Genomic DNA, 21,227 nt, shown 5'->3' with positions numbered 1-21,227 from the left:
TAAGTACAAGCAGTATCTGTCCACCATTCAATTCCGCTTTTACACTCATGGATTTGGTTATCACTTACACTTTTCTTTCCCCCCTGACAGTGTCTTTTTTCGTGGTGAGCATCGGAGGGACTTTGGTCGGCATCGTGTTTGCCTATCTCCTCAGCTTGGTCACACGATTCACCAAACACGTGAGAATAATTGAGCCGGGATTCGTTTTTATCATTTCCTACCTGTCCTACCTGACATCCGAGATGCTCTCCTTATCTGCCATTCTGGCGTAAGTATGCTGCCCCAAAAATATTATATAAGAAAGAAAAACAAATATATGTAATATATATATTAAAAATGTATAAAATATTATATGTATACATAATTATACATGCTTTATATCTATATGTGTGTGTATATATATATATATATATATATATATATATATATATACTGTATATATAGTAATACACATTACATGTTCAATAATGTAATATTTATTGTCATAGAAAACATCAAATTTGCATACTTGAAAAATGTAAAGATAATGTGATAAATATTTCTATGCTCTACATTGATATTCCGATTTTACTAGGGGCAATCAGATTAAAGTCTACTCCGACCTTCACAGCCTTTATTGTCCAAATGAAAAATAAAGCAACTTTGCAAATTACCATCACTTAAATATCCATTTTGTGCCTCCAGCTCCTGTGAAGACTTATAACTCTGTGTAGCCTGCCTTCCTTCTTTCTTTCTTTCCTTCCTTCCTTCCTTTCTTCCTTCCTTCCTTCCTTCCTATCTTCCCTTCCTTCCTTCTTTCCTTCCTTTCTTCTTTCCTTCCTTCCTTCTTTCCTTCCTTCCTTCTTTCCTTCCTTCCTTCCTATCTTCCTTCCTTCCTGCTTTCCTTCTTTCCTTCCTTCTTTCCTTCCTTCCTTCTTTCCTTCCTTCCTTCTTTCCTTCCTTTCTTCTTTCCTTCCTTTCTTCTTTCCTTCCTTTCTTCTTTCCTTCCTTCCTATCTTCCCTCCTGCTTTCCTTTCTTCCTTCCTTCTTTCCTTTCTTTCTTCATTTCTTCTTTCCTTCCTTCATTTCTTCCTTCTTTCCTTCCTTCCTATTTTCCTTCCTATCTTCCTTCCTTCCTGCATTTCTTCTTTCCTTCCTTCTTTCTTTCCTTCCTTCTTTCCTTCCTTCATTCCATCCTTCCTTCTTTCCTTCCTTTCCTTCCTTCCTTCTTTCCTTCCTTCTTTCCTTCCTTCCTTCTTTCCTTCCTTCCTTCCTTTCTTCCTTCTTTCCTTCCTTCTTTCCTTCCTTCCTTCCTTACTTCCTTCTTTCCTGCCTTCCCTTCTCCCTTCTTTCCTCTCTTCTTTCCTTCCTTCTTTCCTGCCTTCCCTTCTTCCTTCTTTCCTGCCTTCCCTTCTTCCTTCTTTCCTGCCTTCCCTTCTTCCTTCCTTCTTTCTTTCCTTCCTTCCTTCTTCCTTCTTTCCTGCCTTCCCTTCTTCCTTCCTTCCTCCCTTCTCTCCTTCCTTCCTTCCTTCCTTCCTCCCTTCTTTCCTGCCTTTCCTTCCTCCCTTCTTTCCTTCCTTCTTCTTTCTTTCCTGCCTTCCCTTCTTCCTTCCTCCCTTCTCTCCTTCCTTCCTTCCTCCCTTCTTTCCTGCCTTTCCTTCCTCCTTTCTTTCCTTCCTTCTTTCTTTCCTGCCTTCCCTTCTTCCTTCCTTCCTCCCTTCTCTCCTTCCTTCCTTCCTCCCTTCTTTCCTGCCTTTTCTTCCTCCCTTCTTTCCTTCCTTATTCCTTCTTTCCTGCCTTCCCTTCTTCCTTCTTTCTTTCTTTCCTTCCTTCCTTACTTCCTTCCTTCCGTTTTTAGTCAAAAGAAGTGCATAGAAAATTCTGGGACACTTTTCACCATTCCTCCCGCTATACTCTTTAATTCCATTGTTTTCACCCAAAAATGTTCTGCACTAATCGCCAGGAGTTTGACTTTTTAGACTCCCCCGATCCTGAGAACGGGGCTTTGAAAGCTCCTGATAGGACGGGAGGAAGGGAAGTCATAGGAGACCGTCCGATCAGCAGGTGTCACCTGCCTGTCCTGTCTCCTGTATATAGCTGGTATCCTGTACGATGGGAGTGTTTTATCTTTTTATTTTTTTTATGCTAACAAAATAGAATCCATTTATATATATATATATGTTGGGGGGTTATTTTTGTATTTTTTTATAGTTTTTTACTTTTGTTTGGCATAGCCATATGAGTGCTGCACGACAATTTTAAATGTCTTTTAAATTTATTTATTTTTTTTTTTTTTTCAATACCTGTCTTTTACTTTCTTTTTTTCAGCATTACGTTTTGTGGAATCTTCTGCCAGAAATACGTAAAGGCAAATATTTCGGAGCAATCTGCAACTACCGTGAGATACACAATGAAAATGTTGGCAAGTGGGGCGGAAACCATCGTCTTCATGTTTTTGGGGATTTCAGCTGTGGATCCCGACATCTGGGTGTGGAACACGCCCTTCATACTCCTGACCGTGCTCTTTATCTCCGTGTACAGGATTATCGGTGAGTCGCTTCTGTTTTTTTGTTTAGTTTTTTGTGATCTTTTTATATATACGATTGTTTCATGCAGTTTTTGAGGGCTCTAATGTGGCAAAATGACTTTACCGCCATTCACTCAGTGTTATTGAAATGTAGGGACCCCAATTAATTCGGGGGTCTGGTCTGGGGTCCGGATAATTTTTGGGTGTCTTAATTAATTCTGTGGTGTGGTCTAAGGTCCAGATTATTTTTAGGTGTCTCAATTAATTCGGAGGTTTGGTATAGGGTCTGGATTACTCTTGGGTGTCTCAATTAATTTGGGGGTCTGGTCTAGGGTCCGGATTATTTTTCGGTGTCTCAATTAATTCGGGAGTCTGGTCTATGATCCGGATAGTTTTTGGGTGTCTCAGTTAATTTGGGGGTCTAGTTTAGGATCCAAATTATTTTTGGGTGTCTCAATTAATTCAGGGGTCTGGTCTAAGGTCTGGATTATTTTTGGGTGTCTCAATTAATTCAGAGGTTTGGTGTAGGGTCTGGATTGTTCTTGGGTGTCTCAATTAATTTGGGGTCTGGTCTGGAAACCTGATTATTTTTGGGTGTCTATATTAATTTGGGGGTCTGGTCTAAGGTCTGAATTATTTTTGGGTGTCTCAATTAATTTGGTGGTCTGGTCTAGGGTTCGGATTATTTTTGGGTGGCTCAATTAATTTGGGGGTCTGGTCTAGGGTTCGGATTATTTTTGGGTGGCTCAATTAATTTGGGGGTCTGGTTTAGGATCCAAATTATTTTTGGGTGTCTCAATTAATTTGGGGGTCTGATCTAGGGTCCGGATTATTTTTGGGTGTCACAATTACTCAATTAATTTGGGGGTCTGGTCTAGGGTCCGGATTATTTTTGGGTGTCTCAATTAATTTGGGGTTCTAATCTAAGGTCCAGATTATTTTTGGGTGTCTCAATTTATTTTGGGGCCTGGTCCAGGGTCCAGATTATTTTTGGGTGTCTCAATTAATTTGGGGATCTGGTCTAAGGTCCGGATTATTTTTGGGTGTCTCAATTAATTCGGAATTCTGGTCTAGGGTCTGGATTATTCTTGGGTGTCTCAATTAATTTGGGGGTCTGGTCTAGGGTCCGATTATTTTTGGGTGTCTCAATTAATTTTGGGGGTCTGATTTGGAATTTAGATCAAAGTTAGAATCTGTTCTGGGGTCTAAATATATTTATAGGGGTCGAAATTGATTTCCGGTTCTGTATTTTGAAGCTGTATGAAATGTAAGAGGTGTTCTGGGCTGTCAGTTTGTTTCGAGTTCTGGAGCTTGAATTTTAAAGTCTTTTTTGGGGTCTTTGGTCATTTTGAAATCTTGAGTTTATTTAGACGTCTTCAGTCTGAATGAATTGTGGGGTTTTATAACAAGGTTGGAATTTACTTTGCGCTTTCAGTTAATTTTAGAGTTTTTTGGGGTGTAAATTAATTTTTGGGGTATTATTTGTGGGGTCTGGGGTCTTAGTTAATGATATGGTTTGTTCCGGAGTTGTGATTACTTTTTGGGGTGTGAGTTTGGTTAAGACGTCTGGGGTCTTCATTTATTTTGGGGTCTTAACTTATTTAGGGATTGTAATTAATTTAGGGGTAAGAAACTATAGGGTCAGGTATGTAATGTGAATTTTTTAGGTGTCTGAATTAACTTTTTCCTGCTCTTAGAACTAAATTATTTTTGGAGATGGATTTAGGGTCTGAATTAATTGTCGGATCTGGACTGGACTCTGATTTATTTTGGGTGTCTACATTTATTAAGGGGTTTGGAGTTTGAATACATTTTGGGGTTTGGATTTGTATTCATTTTGGTTTTAATTAATTTTGGGTTCGTCAAATTTTTTTTACCAAAGAGCCACCAATGTCCATTATCTGTACAGGGAATGGAATTGTCTTTCTACTGGGGGTGCCCACAGTGGTTTTTAGGGAGGTCAGGGCACGAATATAAGCACCATCAACTCAGTGGTGGCAGAGCGGTCACTCTGACTGAATGTTTTACTTGACTTAATTTTGGGGCTTCTTAATTGGACATGAAAATTCAATTTGTGCCTAGGGGTCTAGGGACTGAACTAATTTGAGGATTTGACTCAGGGGTCGGAGTCTAGAGATGGAATTAATTTGGGAGCTAGACTTTTTCTGTGAACACATAAGGTCTTTTTCTCTTCAGAATTGTTGACAAATTTGTGTGAATCTGTTAGTGATCAGTTCTCCTGTGCAGAGATAATCCATCCACAGGTGTGACATATCAAGATGCTGATAGACAGCATGATTATTCCACAGGTGCGCCTTAGGCTGTCTAGCATGATAATTGCACAGGTGCGGCTTAGACTGTTCAGCATGATTATTGAACAGGTGTGCCTTATGCTGGCCAGAATGATCTTTGCACAGGTGTGCCTTAGGATGGCCAGCATTATTATTGCACAGGTGCGCCTTAGGCTGTCCAGCATAATTATTGCACAAATGCGCCTTAGGTTGGCCAGCATGATTATTGCACAGGTGTGCCTTAGGTTGGCCAGCATGGTTATTACACAGGTGTGCTTTACCCTGGCCAGCATGATTATTGCACAGGTGTGCCTTAGCTTGGCCAGCATGATTATTACACAGGTGTGCTTTACCCTGGCCAGCATGATTATTGCACAGGTGCGCTTTAGGCTGGCCAGCATGATTATTGGACAGGTGTGCCTTAGTCTGGCCACAATAAAAGGCCACTCGAAAATGTGCAGTTTTAACACACAGCACGATGCCACAGATGTCACTAGTTTTGAGGGACATGCAGTCGGCTTCTGTTTATTTCTCTACCATAAGACGTCTCCAAAGGTCTTCAGGAAAATTTGGCAGAACATACATCTGGCCTCACAACCGCAGGCCACATGAACCGCACCAGCCCAGGACCTGCACATCCAGCATCTTCACCTCAAAGATCGTCTGAGACCGGCCCCCCGGACAGCGGCTGCAACAATCTGTGCAAAACCAAAGAAATTCTGCACAAACTGTGAGAAACCATCTTCTTCTGCAGCTCGTCGTCCTCATCGGGGTCTCCACCTGACTGCAGCTCGTCGTCCTCATCGGGGTCTCCACCTGACTGCAGCTTGTTGTCCTCATTGGGGTCTCCACCTGACTGCAGCTCATCATCCTCATCGGTGTTTCCACCTGACTGCAGCTCGTCATCCTCATCAGGGTCCCCACCTGACTGCAGCTCGTCATCCTCATCAGGGTCCCCACCTGACTGCAGCTCATCATCTTCATCGGTGTCTTCACCTGACCGCAGCTCGTTGTCCTCATCGTGGTCTCCACCTGACTGCAGCTCGTCATCCTCATCGGTGTTTCCACCTGACTGCAGCTCGTTGTCCTCATCGGGGTCTATACCTGATTGCAGAGAGCCGTCCTCATTGGTGTCTCCACCTGACTGCAGCTCGTTGTCCTCATCGGGGTCTATACCTGATTGCAGAGAGCCGTCCTCATTGGTGTCTCCACCTGACTGCAGCTCGTTGTCCTCATCGGGGTCTCCACCTGATTGCAGAGAGCCGTTCTCATCGGGGTCTCCACCTGACTGCAGCTCGTCGCCCTCATTGGGGTCTCTTCCTTACTGCAGCTCGTTGTCATCCTCATCGGTGTTTCCACCTGACTGCAGCTCGTCGTCCTCATCGGTGTTTCCACCTGACTGCAGCTCGTTCTCCTCATCGTGGTCTCCACCTGACTGCAGCTCGTCATCCTCATCAGTTTTTCCACCTGACTGCAGCTCGTTGTCCTCATCGGGGTCTCCACCTGATTGCAGAGAGCCGTCCTCATCGGGGTCTCCACCTGACTGCAGCTCGTCATCCTCATTGGTGTTTCCACCTGACTGCAGCTCGTTGTCCTCATCGGGGTCTCCACCTGATTGCAGAGAGCCGTCCTCATCGGGGTCTCCACCTGACTGCAGCTCGTCATCCTCATTGGTGTTTCCACCTGACTGCAGCTCGTTGTCCTCATCGGGGTCTCCACCTGATTGCAGAGAGCCGTCCTCATCGGGGTCTCCACCTGACTGCAGCTCGTTGTCCTCATCGGGGTCTCCACCTGACTGCAGCTCGTTGTCCTCATCGGGGTCTCCACCTGACTGCAGCTCGTCCTCATCGGGGTCTCCACCTGATTGCAGAGAGTCGTCCTCATAGGGGTCTCCACCTGACTGCAGCTCGTTGTCATCATCGGGGTCTCCACCTGATTGCAGAGAACCGTCCTCATCGGGGTCTCCACCTGACTGCAGCTCGTCGCCCTCATTGGGGTCTCTTCCTTACTGCAGCTCGTTGTCATCCTCATTGGTGTCTCCACCTGACTGCAGCTCGTCGTCCTCATCGGTGTTTCCACCTGACTGCAGCTCGTTGTCATCCTCATCGGGGTCTCCACCTGACTGCAACTTGTCGTCCTCATCGGGGGCTCCACCTGACTGCAGCTCGTCGTCCTCATCGGGGGCTCCACCTGACTGCAGCTCGTCGTCCTCATCGGGGGCTCCACCTGACTGCAGCTCGTCGCCCTCATCGGGGGCTCCACCTGACTGCAGCTCGTTGTCGTCCTCATCGGGGGCTCCACCTGATTGCAGCTCGTTGCCCTCATCGGGGGCTCCACCTGACTGCAGCTCGTTGTCATCCTCATCGGGGTCTCCACCTGACTGCATCTCGTTGTCATCCTCATCGGGGTCTCCACCTGACTGCAGCTTGTCATCCTCATCGGGGTCTCCACCTGATTGCAGCTCGTTGTCATCCTCATCGGGGTCTCCACCTGACTGCAGCTCGTTGTCATCCTCATCGGGGTCTCCACCTGACTGCAGCTTGTCATCCTCATCAGTGTTTCCACCTGACTGCAGCTTGTCATCCTCATCGGGGTCTCCACCTGATTGCAGCTCGTTGTCATCCTCATCGGGGTCTCCACCTGACTGCAGCTCGTTGTCATCCTCATCGAGGTCTCCACCTGACTGCAGCTTGTCATCCTCATCAGTGTTTCCACCTGACTGCAGCTCGTCATCCTCATCGGGGTCTCCACCTGATTGCAGAGAGCCGTCCTCATCGGGGTCTCCACCTGACTGCAGCTCGTCATCCTCATTGGTGTTTCCACCTGACTGCAGCTCGTTGTCCTCATCGGGGTCTCCACCTGATTGCAGAGAGCCGTCCTCATCGGGGTCTCCACCTGACTGCAGCTCGTTGTCCTCATCGGGGTCTCCACCTGACTGCAGCTCGTTGTCCTCATTGGTGTCTCCACCTGATTGCAGAGAGTCGTCCTCATAGGGGTCTCCACCTGACTGCAGCTCGTTGTCATCATCGGGGTCTCCACCTGATTGCAGAGAGCCGTCCTCATCGGGGTCTCCACCTGACTGCAGCTCGTCGCCCTCATTGGGGTCTCTTCCTTACTGCAGCTCGTTGTCATCCTCATTGGTGTCTCCACCTGACTGCAGCTCGTCGTCCTCATCGGTGTTTCCACCTGACTGCAGCTCGTTGTCATCCTCATCGGGGTCTCCACCTGACTGCAACTTGTCGTCCTCATCGGGGGCTCCACCTGACTGCAGCTCATCGTCCTCATCGGGGGCTCCACCTGACTGCAGCTCGTTGTCGTCCTCATTGGGGGCTCCACCTGACTGCAGCTCGTTGCCCTCATCGGGGGCTCCACCTGACTGCAGCTTGTCATCCTCATCTGGGTCTCCACCTGATTGCAGCTCGTTGTCATCCTCATCGGGGTCTCCACCTGACTGCAGCTCGTTGTCATCCTCATCGGGGTCTCCACCTGACTGCAGCTTGTCATCCTCATCAGTGTTTCCACCTGACTGCAGCTCGTCATCCTCATCAGTGTTTCCACCTGACTGCAGCTCGTTGTCCTCATCGGGGTCTCCACCTGATTGCAGAGAGCCGTCCTCATCGGGGTCTCCACCTGACTGCAGCTCGTCATCCTCATTGGTGTTTCCACCTGACTGCAGCTCGTTGTCCTCATCGGGGTCTCCACCTGATTGCAGAGAGCCGTCCTCATCGGGGTCTCCACCTGACTGCAGCTCGTTGTCCTCATCGGGGTCTCCACCTGATTGCAGCTCGTTGTCCTCATCGGGGTCTCCACCTGACTGCAGCTCGTTGTCATCCTCATCGGGGTCTCCACCTGACTGCAGCTTGTCATCCTCATCAGTGTTTCCACCTGACTGCAGCTCGTCATCCTCATCAGTGTTTCCACCTGACTGCAGCTCGTTGTCCTCATCGGGGTCTCCACCTGATTGCAGAGAGCCGTCCTCATCGGGGTCTCCACCTGACTGCAGCTCGTTGTCCTCATCGGGGTCTCCACCTGACTGCAGCTCGTTGTCCTCATCGGGGTCTCCACCTGACTGCAGCTCGTTGTCCTCATTGGTGTCTCCACCTGATTGCAGAGAGTCGTCCTCATAGGGGTCTCCACCTGACTGCAGCTCGTTGTCATCATCGGGGTCTCCACCTGATTGCAGAGAGCCGTCCTCATCGGGGTCTCCACCTGACTGCAGCTCGTCGCCCTCATTGGGGTCTCTTCCTTACTGCAGCTCGTTGTCATCCTCATTGGTGTCTCCACCTGACTGCAGCTCGTCGTCCTCATCGGTGTTTCCACCTGACTGCAGCTCGTTGTCATCCTCATCGGGGTCTCCACCTGACTGCAACTTGTCGTCCTCATCGGGGGCTCCACCTGACTGCAGCTCGTCGTCCTCATCGGGGGCTCCACCTGACTGCAGCTCGTTGTCGTCCTCATCGGGGGCTCCACCTGACTGCAGCTCGTTGCCCTCATCGGGGGCTCCACCTGACTGCAGCTCGTTGTCATCCTCATCGGGGTCTCCACCTGACTGCAGCTTGTCATCCTCATCGGGGTCTCCACCTGATTGCAGCTCGTTGTCATCCTCATCGGGGTCTCCACCTGACTGCAGCTCGTTGTCATCCTCATCGGGGTCTCCACCTGACTGCAGCTTGTCATCCTCATCAGTGTTTCCACCTGACTGCAGCTCGTCATCCTCATCAGTGTTTCCACCTGACTGCAGCTCGTTGTCCTCATCGGGGTCTCCACCTGATTGCAGAGAGCCGTCCTCATCGGGGTCTCCACCTGACTGCAGCTCGTCATCCTCATTGGTGTTTCCACCTGACTGCAGCTCGTTGTCCTCATCGGGGTCTCCACCTGATTGCAGAGAGCCGTCCTCATCGGGGTCTCCACCTGACTGCAGCCCGTTGTCCTCATCGGGGTCTCCACCTGATTGCAGCTCGTTGTCCTCATCGGGGTCTCCACCTGACTGCAGCTCGTTGTCCTCATTGGTGTCTCCACCTGATTGCAGAGAGTCGTCCTCATAGGGGTCTCCACCTGACTGTAGCTCGTTGTCATCATCGGGGTCTCCACCTGATTGCAGAGAGTCGTCCTCATAGGGGTCTCCACCTGACTGCAGCTCGTTGTCATCATCGGGGTCTCCACCTGATTGCAGAGAGCCGTCCTCATCGGGATCTCCACCTGACTGCAGCTCGTCGCCCTCATTGGGGTCTCTTCCTTACTGCAGCTCGTTGTCATCCTCATTGGTGTCTCCACCTGACTGCAGCTCGTCGTCCTCATCGGTGTTTCCACCTGACTGCAGCTCGTTGTCATCCTCATCGGGGTCTCCACCTGACTGCAGCTCGTCGTCCTCATCGGGGGCTCCACCTGACTGCAGCTCGTCGTCCTCATCGGGGGCTCCACCTGACTGCAGCTCGTCGCCCTCATCGGGGGCTCCACCTGACTGCAGCTTGTCATCCTCATCGGGGTCTCCACCTGACTGCAGCTCGTCGTCCTCATCGGGGGCTCCACCTGACTGCAGCTCGTCGTCCTCATCGGGGGCTCCACCTGACTGCAGCTCGTTGTCATCCTCATCGGGGTCTCCACCTGACTGCAGCTCGTTGTCATCCTCATCGGGGTCTCCACCTGACTGCAGCTTGTCATCCTCATCGGGGTCTCCACCTGACTGCAGCTCGTTGTCATCCTCATCGGGGTCTCCACCTGACTGCAGCTCGTTGTCATCCTCATCGGGGTCTCCACCTGACTGCAGCTCGTTGTCATCCTCATCGGGGTCTCCACCTGACTGCAGCTTGTCATCCTCATCGGGGTCTCCACCTGACTGCAGCTCGTTGTCATCCTCATCGGGGTCTCCACCTGACTGCAGCTTGTTGTCCTCATCAGGGTCTCCACCTGACTGCAGCTTGTTGTCCTCATCAGGGTCTCCACCTGACTGCAGCTTGTTGTCCTCATCAGGGTCTCCACCTGACTGCAGATCATCATCATAAGCAAATATCTCCCTACAGCCATAGTGACGCTCTGTGCGCTGCGCAGCAGACCACAGATATAGCTTTTCACCGTCTTGCTGTTTCCATTGACTGTACGGGGAGTGACTGCGCAGCTGTAACTAGCAGCAATAGGGGGACCTGCACATTTCTATACACACTAACCACCAGGTGGCGCCATACCACATGAGGAAATGTCATTACTCTTCTCTGGGGGGTCTGTATTTTTATATGTAGATGCAGGGGCTATCTCTGATTTTCAGTTGTCTCTGATCTAATCCAGAAAGAGTATCTGTTCTGATGTCTCCTATGCACAGCACACACAGACGTCAGGGATTCCTGATCTCCTGTCTCTATGTAGCAGATGTTCAAAACCATGAATAGCAAACAACATGGAGAACATTATACAGCAGTAGTGAGCAATATAGCTGTGAATCCAGCACTGGGGTGAGATAAAACACTTACTAGAAAGTAGGACCAATGAGGACTTTATACGGCAGTAGTGAACAGTGTAGCTGTGAATCCAGCACTGGGGTGAGATAAAACACTTACTAAAAAGTAGGACCAATGAGGAGTTTATTCAGCAGAAGTGAGCAGTGTAGCTGTGAATCCAGCATTGAATAGAGATAAAACACTTACTAAAAAGTAGGACCAATGAGGACTTTATACAGCAGTAGTGAATGTAGTTATGAATCCAGCACTGGGGTGAGATAAAACACTTACTAGAAAGCATAGGCAGGGAAGACAATATACAGCAGTATTGACCAGTATAGATGTACAGTGACTCGAAAGTAGGAATAATGAGAATATTATACTGTAGAGCAGTACTGAGCAGTGTAGCTGTGAATGCAGTGCTGGGGTGAGATAAAACACTTACTGGAAAGCATAAGCAGGGAGGACATTACATAACAGTAGTGAGTTGTGTAGTTGTAAATCCAGCAGCTGAGGTGAGCTAAAATGCTTGCTAGAGAGAAGGACCATGGAGGAGATTTGACAGCAGTAATTAGCAGCATAGCTGTGAATCTAACATTTGGGGAACATAAAGCACTTACTAGAATGAAGAACCAATGAGGACATTATACAGCTGTACTGAGCAGTGTAGTTGTGAATCCAGCACTGGGGTGAGATAAAACACTTACTAGAAAGCAACAGCTCAGGTCTGTACATCTCTCTTTCCCATCTCCATAGACTTCAATGGGCAGCTGTAATATGATCCCTCAGTGAGCTGGGGGTTTTCTCTTGAGAATGGATCTCAGCAGTTTTTCAGGGTGAATGATGAGTTGAGGAGACGGGAGCGAGGGTGGAGGTGACTGAGGGTGGAGAGGAGTGAGGGTGGAGAGAAGCGATTGTGGAGGGGAATGAGGATTGAGGGAAGCGAGGGTGAAGAGGATTGAGGGTGGAGAGACTTGAGGGTGTAGTGGAGCAAGGGTGGAGGCGAGTGATGGTGGATGGGAGCGAGGGTGGAGAGGAGCGAGGGTGGAAGGAAGCGAGGGTGTAGGGGAGCAAGGTTGGAGGGAGCGAGGGTGGAGAGGAGCAAAGGTGGAGGGAAGTGTGATTGGAGGGGAGTGAAGGTGGAGGGAAGCAAGGGTAGAGGGGAGCGAGGGTGGAGGGGAGCATGGTTGGAGGGGAGTGAATGTGGAGGTAAGAGAGGGTGGAGGGGAGCGAGCGTAGAGGGGGGCGAGGGTGGAGGGGAGCGAGGGTGGAGGGAAGCGAGAGTGGAGGGGAGCGAAGGTGGAGGGGAGCGAGGGTGGAGGGGAGCGAGGGTGGAGGGGAGCAAGGGTGGAGGGGAGCAAGGGTGGAGGGGAGCGAGGGTGGAGGGAAGCGAGGGTGGAGGCGAGCGAGGGTGGAGGGAAGCGAGGGTGGAGGCGAGCAAGGGTGGAGAGGAGCGAGTGTAGAGGAGAGTGATGGTGGAGGTGTGCGAGGGTGGAGGGGAGCGAGGTTGGAGGGGAGCGAGGGTGGAGGGGAGTGAGGGTGGAGGGGAGTGATGGTGGAGGGGAGTGATGGTGGAGGGAAGCGAGCGTGGAAGGGAGCGAGCGTGGAGGGGAGCGAGGGTGGAGGGGAGCGAGGGTGGAGGGGAGTGATGGTGGAGGGGAGTGATGGTGGAGGGGAGTGATGGTAGAAGGGAGCAAGGGTGGAGGGGAGTGATGGTGGAGGGGAGTGATGGTGGAGGGGAGTGATGGTGGAGGGGAGTGATGGTGGAGGGGAGTGATGGTGGAGAGGAGCGAGGGTGGAGGCGAGCGAGGGTGGAGGGGAGCGAGGGTGGAGGGGAGCGAGGGTGGAGGGGAGTAATGGTGGAGGGAAGCGAGGGTGGAGGGGAGCGAGGGTGGAGGGGAGCGAGGGTGCAGGGGAGCGAGCGTGCAGGGGAGCGAGGGTGGAGGGGAGTGATGGTGGAGAGGAGCGAGGGTGGAGGGGAGCGAGGGTGGAGGGGAGTGATGGTGGAGGGGAGTGATGGTGGAGGGGAGCGAGGGTGGAGGGGAGCGAGGGTGGAGGGGAGCTAGGGTGGAGGGGAGCGATGGTGGAGTGGAGCGAGGGTGGAGGGGAGCGATGGTAGAGGGGAGCGATGGTGGAGGGGAGTGAGGGTGGAGGCGAGCGAGGGTGGAGGGGAGCGAGGGTGGAGGGGAGCGAGGGTGGAGGGGAGCGATGGTGGAGTGGAGCGATGGTGGAGTGGAGCGAGGGTGGAGTGGAGCGAGGGTGGAGGGGAGCGAGGGTGGAGGGGAGCGATGGTGGAGTGGAGCGAGGGTGGAGGGGAGCGATGGTAGAGGGGAGCGATGGTGGAGGGGAGTGAGGGTGGAGGGGAGCGAGGGTGGAGGGGAGTGAGGGTGGAGGGGAGCGAGGGTGGAGGGGAGTGATGGTGGAGAGGAGCGAGGGTGGAGGCGAGCGAGGGTGGAGGGGAGTGAGGGTGGAGGGGAGCGAGGGTGGAGGGGAGCGGGGGTGGAGGGGAGGGAGGGTGGAGGCGAGCGAGGGTGGAGGGAAGCGAGGGTGGAGGGGTGCGAGGGTGGAGGGAAGCGAGGGTGGAGGGGAGTGAGGGTGGAGGGGAGTAGTTCATAAGTGGAGAAGAAGCAGATTTTCCTGATACATTGTATTAAGAAGTTTGTTTTTTATATTCCTTTGTTCTATTGATTTCTGTATTGTTTGTTGACGTATCGGAGACATTTAATAACACGCTCCTGACACATTTACTGCGTTTTTGTCAGATTAATATAAGTGATGGCTGTAATGGCGATTGACCGCCCACATAGTAATAATGCCGGCTCCTACATCCAGTGCCAGGAACCTCTGACTCATTGGGCTCCTGGATTTACGGTAGAATATTTTCCCGGTAACTTTATCACCAAACGTCACTATTCGATACATATTTGACATTTCTGATTTTTCTCTGGAAATTGACACAATGATGTTACATTTTTGGAGCTAAAGCCGGAACCCTCGGGCTTCATTTCTTCTTCTCCATGGAAATCCGCGGCACAAGAAATTGTCAGATCACAATGCAGATCACATCTCGGCTCAATGTGGCGTCTTTTCTGGCGAGAATCCACCATAACAATCGTGACTAATGTCCTGCCCGTGTCTCAGCCATTTACATATGCAAGAAAATATTACGGGAAGTTACAGCAAAATCCCAGAGCAACCTTGTACGAGACCGAGGTCAAAGTATGACGAGGGTCCGACAATCTGTACCGTGTCCTGCCAAATCAAATATGTGGCGTCTGGTTATTCCATTATGAGCTGCGCATATCTGCACAGAGTCAACACACGATGGTACAATGAATGATAGATTGCCGAGCATTGTACTTTCATTGATTTATTTTTTCTTTTATTTTCTTGTATTTTGTAAAGTCATGGGCATAGACTTTCTTCCCGAGTCCAAAGTTGAGTACAGTCTTTATGCTATTGGCCTCTCCTTTATATATGTCCATTATCCTTTTTTCAGTTTTGCAGCAGTTTGTGCTTCAGAGCTGTTCTTCTATCCTCAAACATTCTGCATGGAGACAAAATGTTTGTTGCATGTCAACTCTAAATAGGGCTTCCATAGACAGGCTGACTATAAGGCCCCAGTGGAGCCTTCACTCTTTAACACCTGTACAAGGATGTGGACTTATACAGGGACCCTAGGTTGGGTTCTTGGAGTAGCTGCTGGCCGGTGGAGCTGGCTGGCAGGAATTCTCAGGTAGCTGGGTCAGGACCAAAATCATTAGGTAGAAGAAGGGTCAGTAAACAAGTTGAGGTCTGAAACAGGAATATTCACTAGATTCAAAAGAGCTGAGAAGAGGGATGTGGACCAATTACGTTACAGGGAACCTGGGTTGAATTCCTGGAGTAGCTTCAGGCCGGTGGAGCTGGCTGCAGGAATATTCAGGTAGCTGGGTCAGGACCAAAATCACTAGGTAGTAGAAGGGTTAGTAAACAAGTTGGGGTCTGAAACAGGAGTATTCACTAAATTCAGAAGAGCTGAGAAGAGGGATGTGGACCAATTACGTTACAGGGAACCTGGGTTGGGTTCCTGGAGTAGCTGCTGGCCGGTGGAGCTGGCTGGCAGGAATGGTCAGATAGCTGGGTCAGGACCAAAATCATTAGGTAGTAGAAGTGTCAGTAAACAAGTTGTGGTCTGAAACAGGAATATCCACTAGATTTAGAAGAGCTGAGAAAAGGGACGTGGACCAATTACGTTACAGGGAACCTGGGTTGGGTTCTTGGAGTAGCTGCTGGCCGGTGGAGCTTTCTAGCCAGAATAGTCAGGTAGCTGGTTCAGAATTAGAAGGTACTGATAGGGACAAAATCATCAGGTAGAAGAAAGGTCAGTAAACAAGCTGAGGTCTGAAACAGAAATATTCACAGGAGCTGAGAAGAGGGCTGTGGACCAGGTAAGGCAGAACTATAACTGGCAGTGGTAACTGAGACTCAGGAGTTTAAAGATCAGCCCTGCCAAGGGATCAGAGCAGGGAGAAATACTTTCAAGCTTTCAAGCTTGGATAACAATAAGGCCCAAGGGGAACCCCGGCCTTCACCCTTTAACACCTGTAGGAGGATGTGGACTTATACAGGGACCCTGGGTTGGGTTCTTGGAGTAGCTGCTGGGCGTTAAACTTGGCTGGAATTATTGGTTAGGTAGCTGGTTCAGAACCAGGAGGTACTGATAGGGACAAAATCAACAGGTAGACGAAGTGTTAGTAAACAAGCTGAGGTCTGAAGCGGAAATATTCACAGGAGCTGAGAAGAGGGATGTGGACCAGGTAAGACAGAACTATAACTGGCAGTGGTAACTCAACTTAGGAATTTTAGGAGCAGCCCTGTCTAGCATTCACAGCAGGGAGAAATACTAACGTGTCATTAATTAACCCTGAAGCTGCCAAGCTTGGTGGTCCCACAAGTTCTAGGAGTACAACTGAGCCCCCTCGTAGTTGTCCTGCATTAACCGGTGACAGAAGTGGAATAAGAGGGCACAGGAACTGGCATAGCTGGTACACCCTAATATTTACTATCCTGTGTGTAGCGCCGGCTTCCCTGGAGGGATGCTGACTTACTCAACGCGCCGGCTGGTTCACGTCCTCCCTCGCACTCCCCCAGCCATCCACGTGTGCTGCTCCCTTCTTCCCCTCCTAGTGCCTGTGCACGCAGCCCACGTCTTCTTAGGGCGCACAGCCCTCCTCTTAAAGAGCCAGCGTGCTATTTCTAGGCACTATGTATTTAAGGCACCTTCCCATTAGGGGAGGTGCCTGTGCAACATCCTCAGTTAGTCCGTGTCCTATCTGTTTAGCTCATTGTCAGGTCCCGTTATCCCTGTGTCAGTCACCTGTCCCTGAGCCTACCTACTCACACCTACCTACTCCTGCAGTGCCCACCATACCTGTCCGTACCTGCTTGCTTGTGTGCCCCGGTCATCCCACCTGAAAGTGCCTACATCTGTGTCTGTACTCAAGTCCATCTCCTGTCCTGGGCGTCAGCTGTTACAGTCCCGGTCACTACCGTGGGAGTAGTACCTGTCACTTTGTTAAGCCTCTCCCACTAAAAGGTAAACCCAGGTCCCCCCTGTGACCAGTGGGTCCACTAATCCTGCTCGCTGCCCCTACACCAGCCAAGAGCGTGACACTCTACTTGCATGCCAACCCACATACACCAAAGTTAAAGGAGTTGTCCGACATAAACTCAAAAATTTTTGTTAAGCTAATCTGTGCTGTATTGTCATATAAAACACCCCTACATTGTTATTTTTTGTTTTCTAACTTTTGTTCCTCTTGAATTATCCCTTTATTCTCTGCAGCTCTTGTTTACATTCAGCTCCAGCAAACATGATAACTTAATGTGCTAAACCTCCCAGTCAGAGCTGGCACCGCCCAGCCTCAGTGTCCAGCCCTGCCCCCTGCCCGCCCCCAGCCCGCCCCCTGCACACACATTCCTTGTCAGTATTCTGCCCCAGCACCTGACCTGTTATCACTACAGCATTGCAAATAACAGCCCCACATCGGGCTCTGCACCCCACACTACATCGGGCTCTGCACCCCACACCACATAGGGCTCTGCACCGCACACACACATAGGGCTCTGCACCGCACACACACATAGGGCTCTGCACCGCACACACACACACGGCGCTCTGTACCGACCACCTCCACCATCGTTCTGCACCGACCCCCCCATAGGGAACACATGTAGGGAATACATACTCACCGGTCCTCGGTCCCCGCCGCTCCTGCACGTTCGCACGATGTCTGCTCTGGACATATCAGCACAGTAGTGACGTCACCGCTATCCTGAACTGTCAGACACAGACTGCACGGGCAGTGATAAGAAGCAGCGCAGCGCTCGTTCTCATCAACGCTTTCAAATGTACCGGCATCTGTGATCTGTGATGCCGGTATATTTGAATGTGCGATCCTGCCGGTGCTGGCGCTGACACCATGGCAGCCGCAGGCAGGCCCCTCCCCCAGGTCACGGACCCCACAGCAGTGCAGGGGGAGGTTGTGGGCAGAGTACAGGGTGCGGGGGAATGTGTGGGAGGGTGCAGGGAAGGGGGGCGGGAACTCACGCACTGTACCCGCCCAGCAGGGAGGCGACAAGCTGTTCCAGATTTGCATGTCAACATGGTCCTGCCCATGTAGACTTGAAATGACCGGAAGCAGCAAAATCGCGGCAGGAGCGGTCACATGACCACTCTGAGCCGGGGGAGAGGGGCTGACAGCAAGGCAGGTAAGTGGTCTCTATCTACTTACCTGCCCCAATGTAGCCCAATAGGATAATAATAAAAAAAAGCAAATTAAGCCGGATAACCCTTTTAATGCTTCACCTTCCTACTTTTTTGACTTCCCATTTCAATAAAAGGGGTAGTAAGTAATTGTATATCAATAGGATTATGTAATAGTCATGGGGGGTCCAACATCTGGGACATATATCAACTTTGAAAATGAAGTGGCCGCAGTAAACCTCCCGTTTTTTGGTTGGTCACTTTATTTCAGCTACTGTATGCAGGGATAACTCCAATTCGGGCAGGTTAATCCCTTAGATGCTGCTGTCAATAACTGTCGTAGCATCTAAACGTTCAGCCATATCTGTGGCTCCTTCTGTTGCCCATTCGAACCCCCTCTACAGGGCGATCACAAGGTGTAAATGGATTGTCTCTACAGCCAGGGGGATTAAGGAAGACCCCCAGCTCCGCCATTGGTATTAATCAAATGCTTGGGGGTTCGTGATCCCGAATGGGAATTTTTGGTTACTAGTTGAACTTATCTTGGCCGCCCTTTGTCTTTCAATCCTTTTTTATAGGATGATCTTACCTTTCTTTCGTTCTCAGGTGTGGTCGTGCAAACATGGATTCTGAACCGCTACAGGATGGTGCAACTGGAGATCATAGATCAGGTGGTGATGTCGTACGGAGGTCTGAGGGGCGCCGTCGCCTTCGCTCTGGTGGCTCTGCTGGACGGCAATAAAGTAAAAGCCAAGAACCTGTTCGTCAGCACAACAATCGTAGTCGTGTATTTCACAGTCATAATTCAGGTATGGAGGATTACAGCGCGCTGCATATTGATAATACACAGCACCGACCATGATTCCAACACACAATGTATCACTATACTAACAAAGAGGATGACAATGTCTCCAATCTCATCCGCGCGATTTACCTGGAATCTGGACAGAAATTTATCTGATTTTATATATTCAATTTAGATGAGGACTTTTGTGTAAATTCTGCAGCAAATCAGCAGCAAAATGCAAAAAAAGCCACGTGAGTCATAGGGATTTTTCCATTTTCCATGGATTTATAGCACTTTTTTTCTGCTAAATTAAAATATGGATGAACCTTTAGAGCAGCTGGGTATTGAATGCTGAACTATCCATTAGCTATTTGACATTTCTACAATTTCAAAGCAAATCTGCACAAAAGGCACAAGAAAATCCAGAGCGGCAAATCCTCCCCAAATCTTCCTGATTTTGGTGTGGATTTTAAATGGATTTTCCTGCAAATTTTGAAATAAAAAAAGAGTGAGTTTGGAATCCAAAAATGCATATTTTCCTGAGGATTTGCACAATACAATTTATTCTAGAGGGGAGCGACCATCATGTGACCTGTAACGAAATCCACGAATGTGGTAAATAAGATACATTACAAAAATACAGAAGATTAGAATATAGAGAGATTTAGAGAAAAAAGAAAGTTTAGGCCATGTGCACACGCCGCGGATTTAACGCGGATTTGCTGCAGAAAATGTGTCTAACATTTGTCCAGTGATTCCGCAGCAAAACCTATGGGTATAAAAAAAGTGCTGTACACACACTGCGTTTTTTTATACCTGCAAATTTACCCACTGAATTTCCACTGTGGAATTAATGTGCATGTCACTTCTTTTCTACAGGTCCCTACGGTTTTGCCATTAATTAATGGTAAAACCCGCAGGGACTAACCTGCGGAAAAAAACGCAGAAATTCCGCACCAAATCTGCACTAAAACCGCACCAAACTGTGGCAAAACCGCATGCGGATTTCGTTGCGGTTTTGGTTCAGTTTTTTACCGCAGGTGCGGGAGTCCTTCAGAGGGACCGGTTTTTCCTTAAGAAAAAGTCAGTTTCTAGTGCACACATGGCCTAAAAAGGTTTTTGTTTTTAGGTAAGGCTATGTGCACACACTGAGTATTTGGTACAGGAATTTTCTGCGTCAAATCTGCACCTTCTGGCAGAAAAAAGCACCAAAAGACACGTGAGTTTTTGGTGCATTTTTGGTACAGTTTTCATAATGAAGTCAAAGAGCTGAACATGGCAGGCAAAAACGCACCAAAAATTGACATGCTGCTGATTATTTTTTGCACCAAATCTGCACAGGAAAAATAAGCAACATGCGCAGAAAACCTCAGCATTCTCACTGACTTTGCTGCATAATTGCAAAGCTGTGCCAAAAAAGTGCCAAAAAATTCAGTGTGTGCACATAGCCTTAGAGAAACTGGGCTGGCCAAAATAGTCGCTTGTATCCAGAACGGCACATGTGCAGCATCTAGAATTCAGATTCAAAGTGACAAAAATGGGAAAAAACGACTGGGAAGGACGGTGCAAAAATATTTTTTTCTAATTGATAATAATGATCTTGTAAATCGCCTGGAAAACCCCGGATGAATTTTGTACAAAATTAAAAAATGTTCTCTTTTTGTGCCTTTTTAAGAACGAAAAGTCACATGACCGTTAAAATGACGCACGCAACGCTAACAATGGCACAAACAATTCCCAGAAGAGAATAATAAAATCACTCCAGTGAAGGGAACGGAGCAAATCTGCACAAAGTTTTGGGCAACTTTTTAAAAAGTTTGAAGCAATGAACCGGCCAAAAACATCCGGGTTATAAGAAAACCAAAACTAAGCACATAAAAAACAAACACGCAAACAAATAGAAAATAAGCAAAAACACAAGAAAAATTAGACACACCTAGGCGCAAATGCGAGAAGGCTCCAGACCTGAAATGTTTTAGTCATTTTCTCAGTTTTTCCGCCTTTTGTTGGGGACGTTGCTTCTTCTTTTGGACTCTTTGTGCCTTCAATACAAAAAAACCTTAATATAATGATCTTTATCTAACAGGGATTAACTATTAAACCTCTGGTTCGGTGGCTGAAGGTGAAGAGGAGCGAGCACCACGAGCGGAAACTGAACGAGAAATTGCACGGAAGAGTAAGGAATGGGTTTTTTTTGCAATTTGTCTTTTTTTTTTTTTTTGCTGAGGTTACATAAGGGTCTTCTGAGGGAGCCACAAATGAATGTGGGCCACAAGCCCTAAGGCTATGTGTCCACGCTGTGGAAAATGCGCGGATTTTGCCGCGGATTTCTCGCGGAAAAGCCGCGGATTTCCCGAAAATCTGCAGCTCAGGCACTTCCCAGCCATTTCTCTGGCATTTTGGAAATGCTGTGCCCATGCTGCGGATTTTTCCGCAGCGGATTTCGTGCGGATTTTGATCCGGA

The 21,227-nt window shown here is 49.3% G+C and overlaps 1 protein-coding gene across 2 annotated transcripts in view; it reads left to right on the top strand.

Annotated features, from left to right (window-relative positions):
- Positions 1 to 21,227, top strand: part of SLC9A3 (solute carrier family 9 member A3) — a 147,489-nt gene that overhangs the window by 82,457 nt on the left and 43,805 nt on the right. For both annotated transcript variants that reach the window (XM_075334721.1, XM_075334722.1), the window contains exons 5-8: positions 91 to 268; positions 2,308 to 2,528; positions 18,583 to 18,785; positions 20,850 to 20,939. In XM_075334721.1, the coding sequence (XP_075190836.1) occupies positions 91 to 268; positions 2,308 to 2,528; positions 18,583 to 18,785; positions 20,850 to 20,939 (692 nt within the window). The remainder of the gene's footprint in view (positions 1 to 90; positions 269 to 2,307; positions 2,529 to 18,582; positions 18,786 to 20,849; positions 20,940 to 21,227) is intronic.

The sequence above is a fragment of the Anomaloglossus baeobatrachus genome, chromosome 2 (genome assembly GCF_048569485.1).
Source record: "Anomaloglossus baeobatrachus isolate aAnoBae1 chromosome 2, aAnoBae1.hap1, whole genome shotgun sequence".
In the NCBI taxonomy this organism is placed as follows: domain Eukaryota; kingdom Metazoa; phylum Chordata; class Amphibia; order Anura; family Aromobatidae; genus Anomaloglossus; species Anomaloglossus baeobatrachus.
Note: the sequence above shows the minus strand (reverse complement) of the source record. Positions and strands in the feature narration are given on the sequence as shown.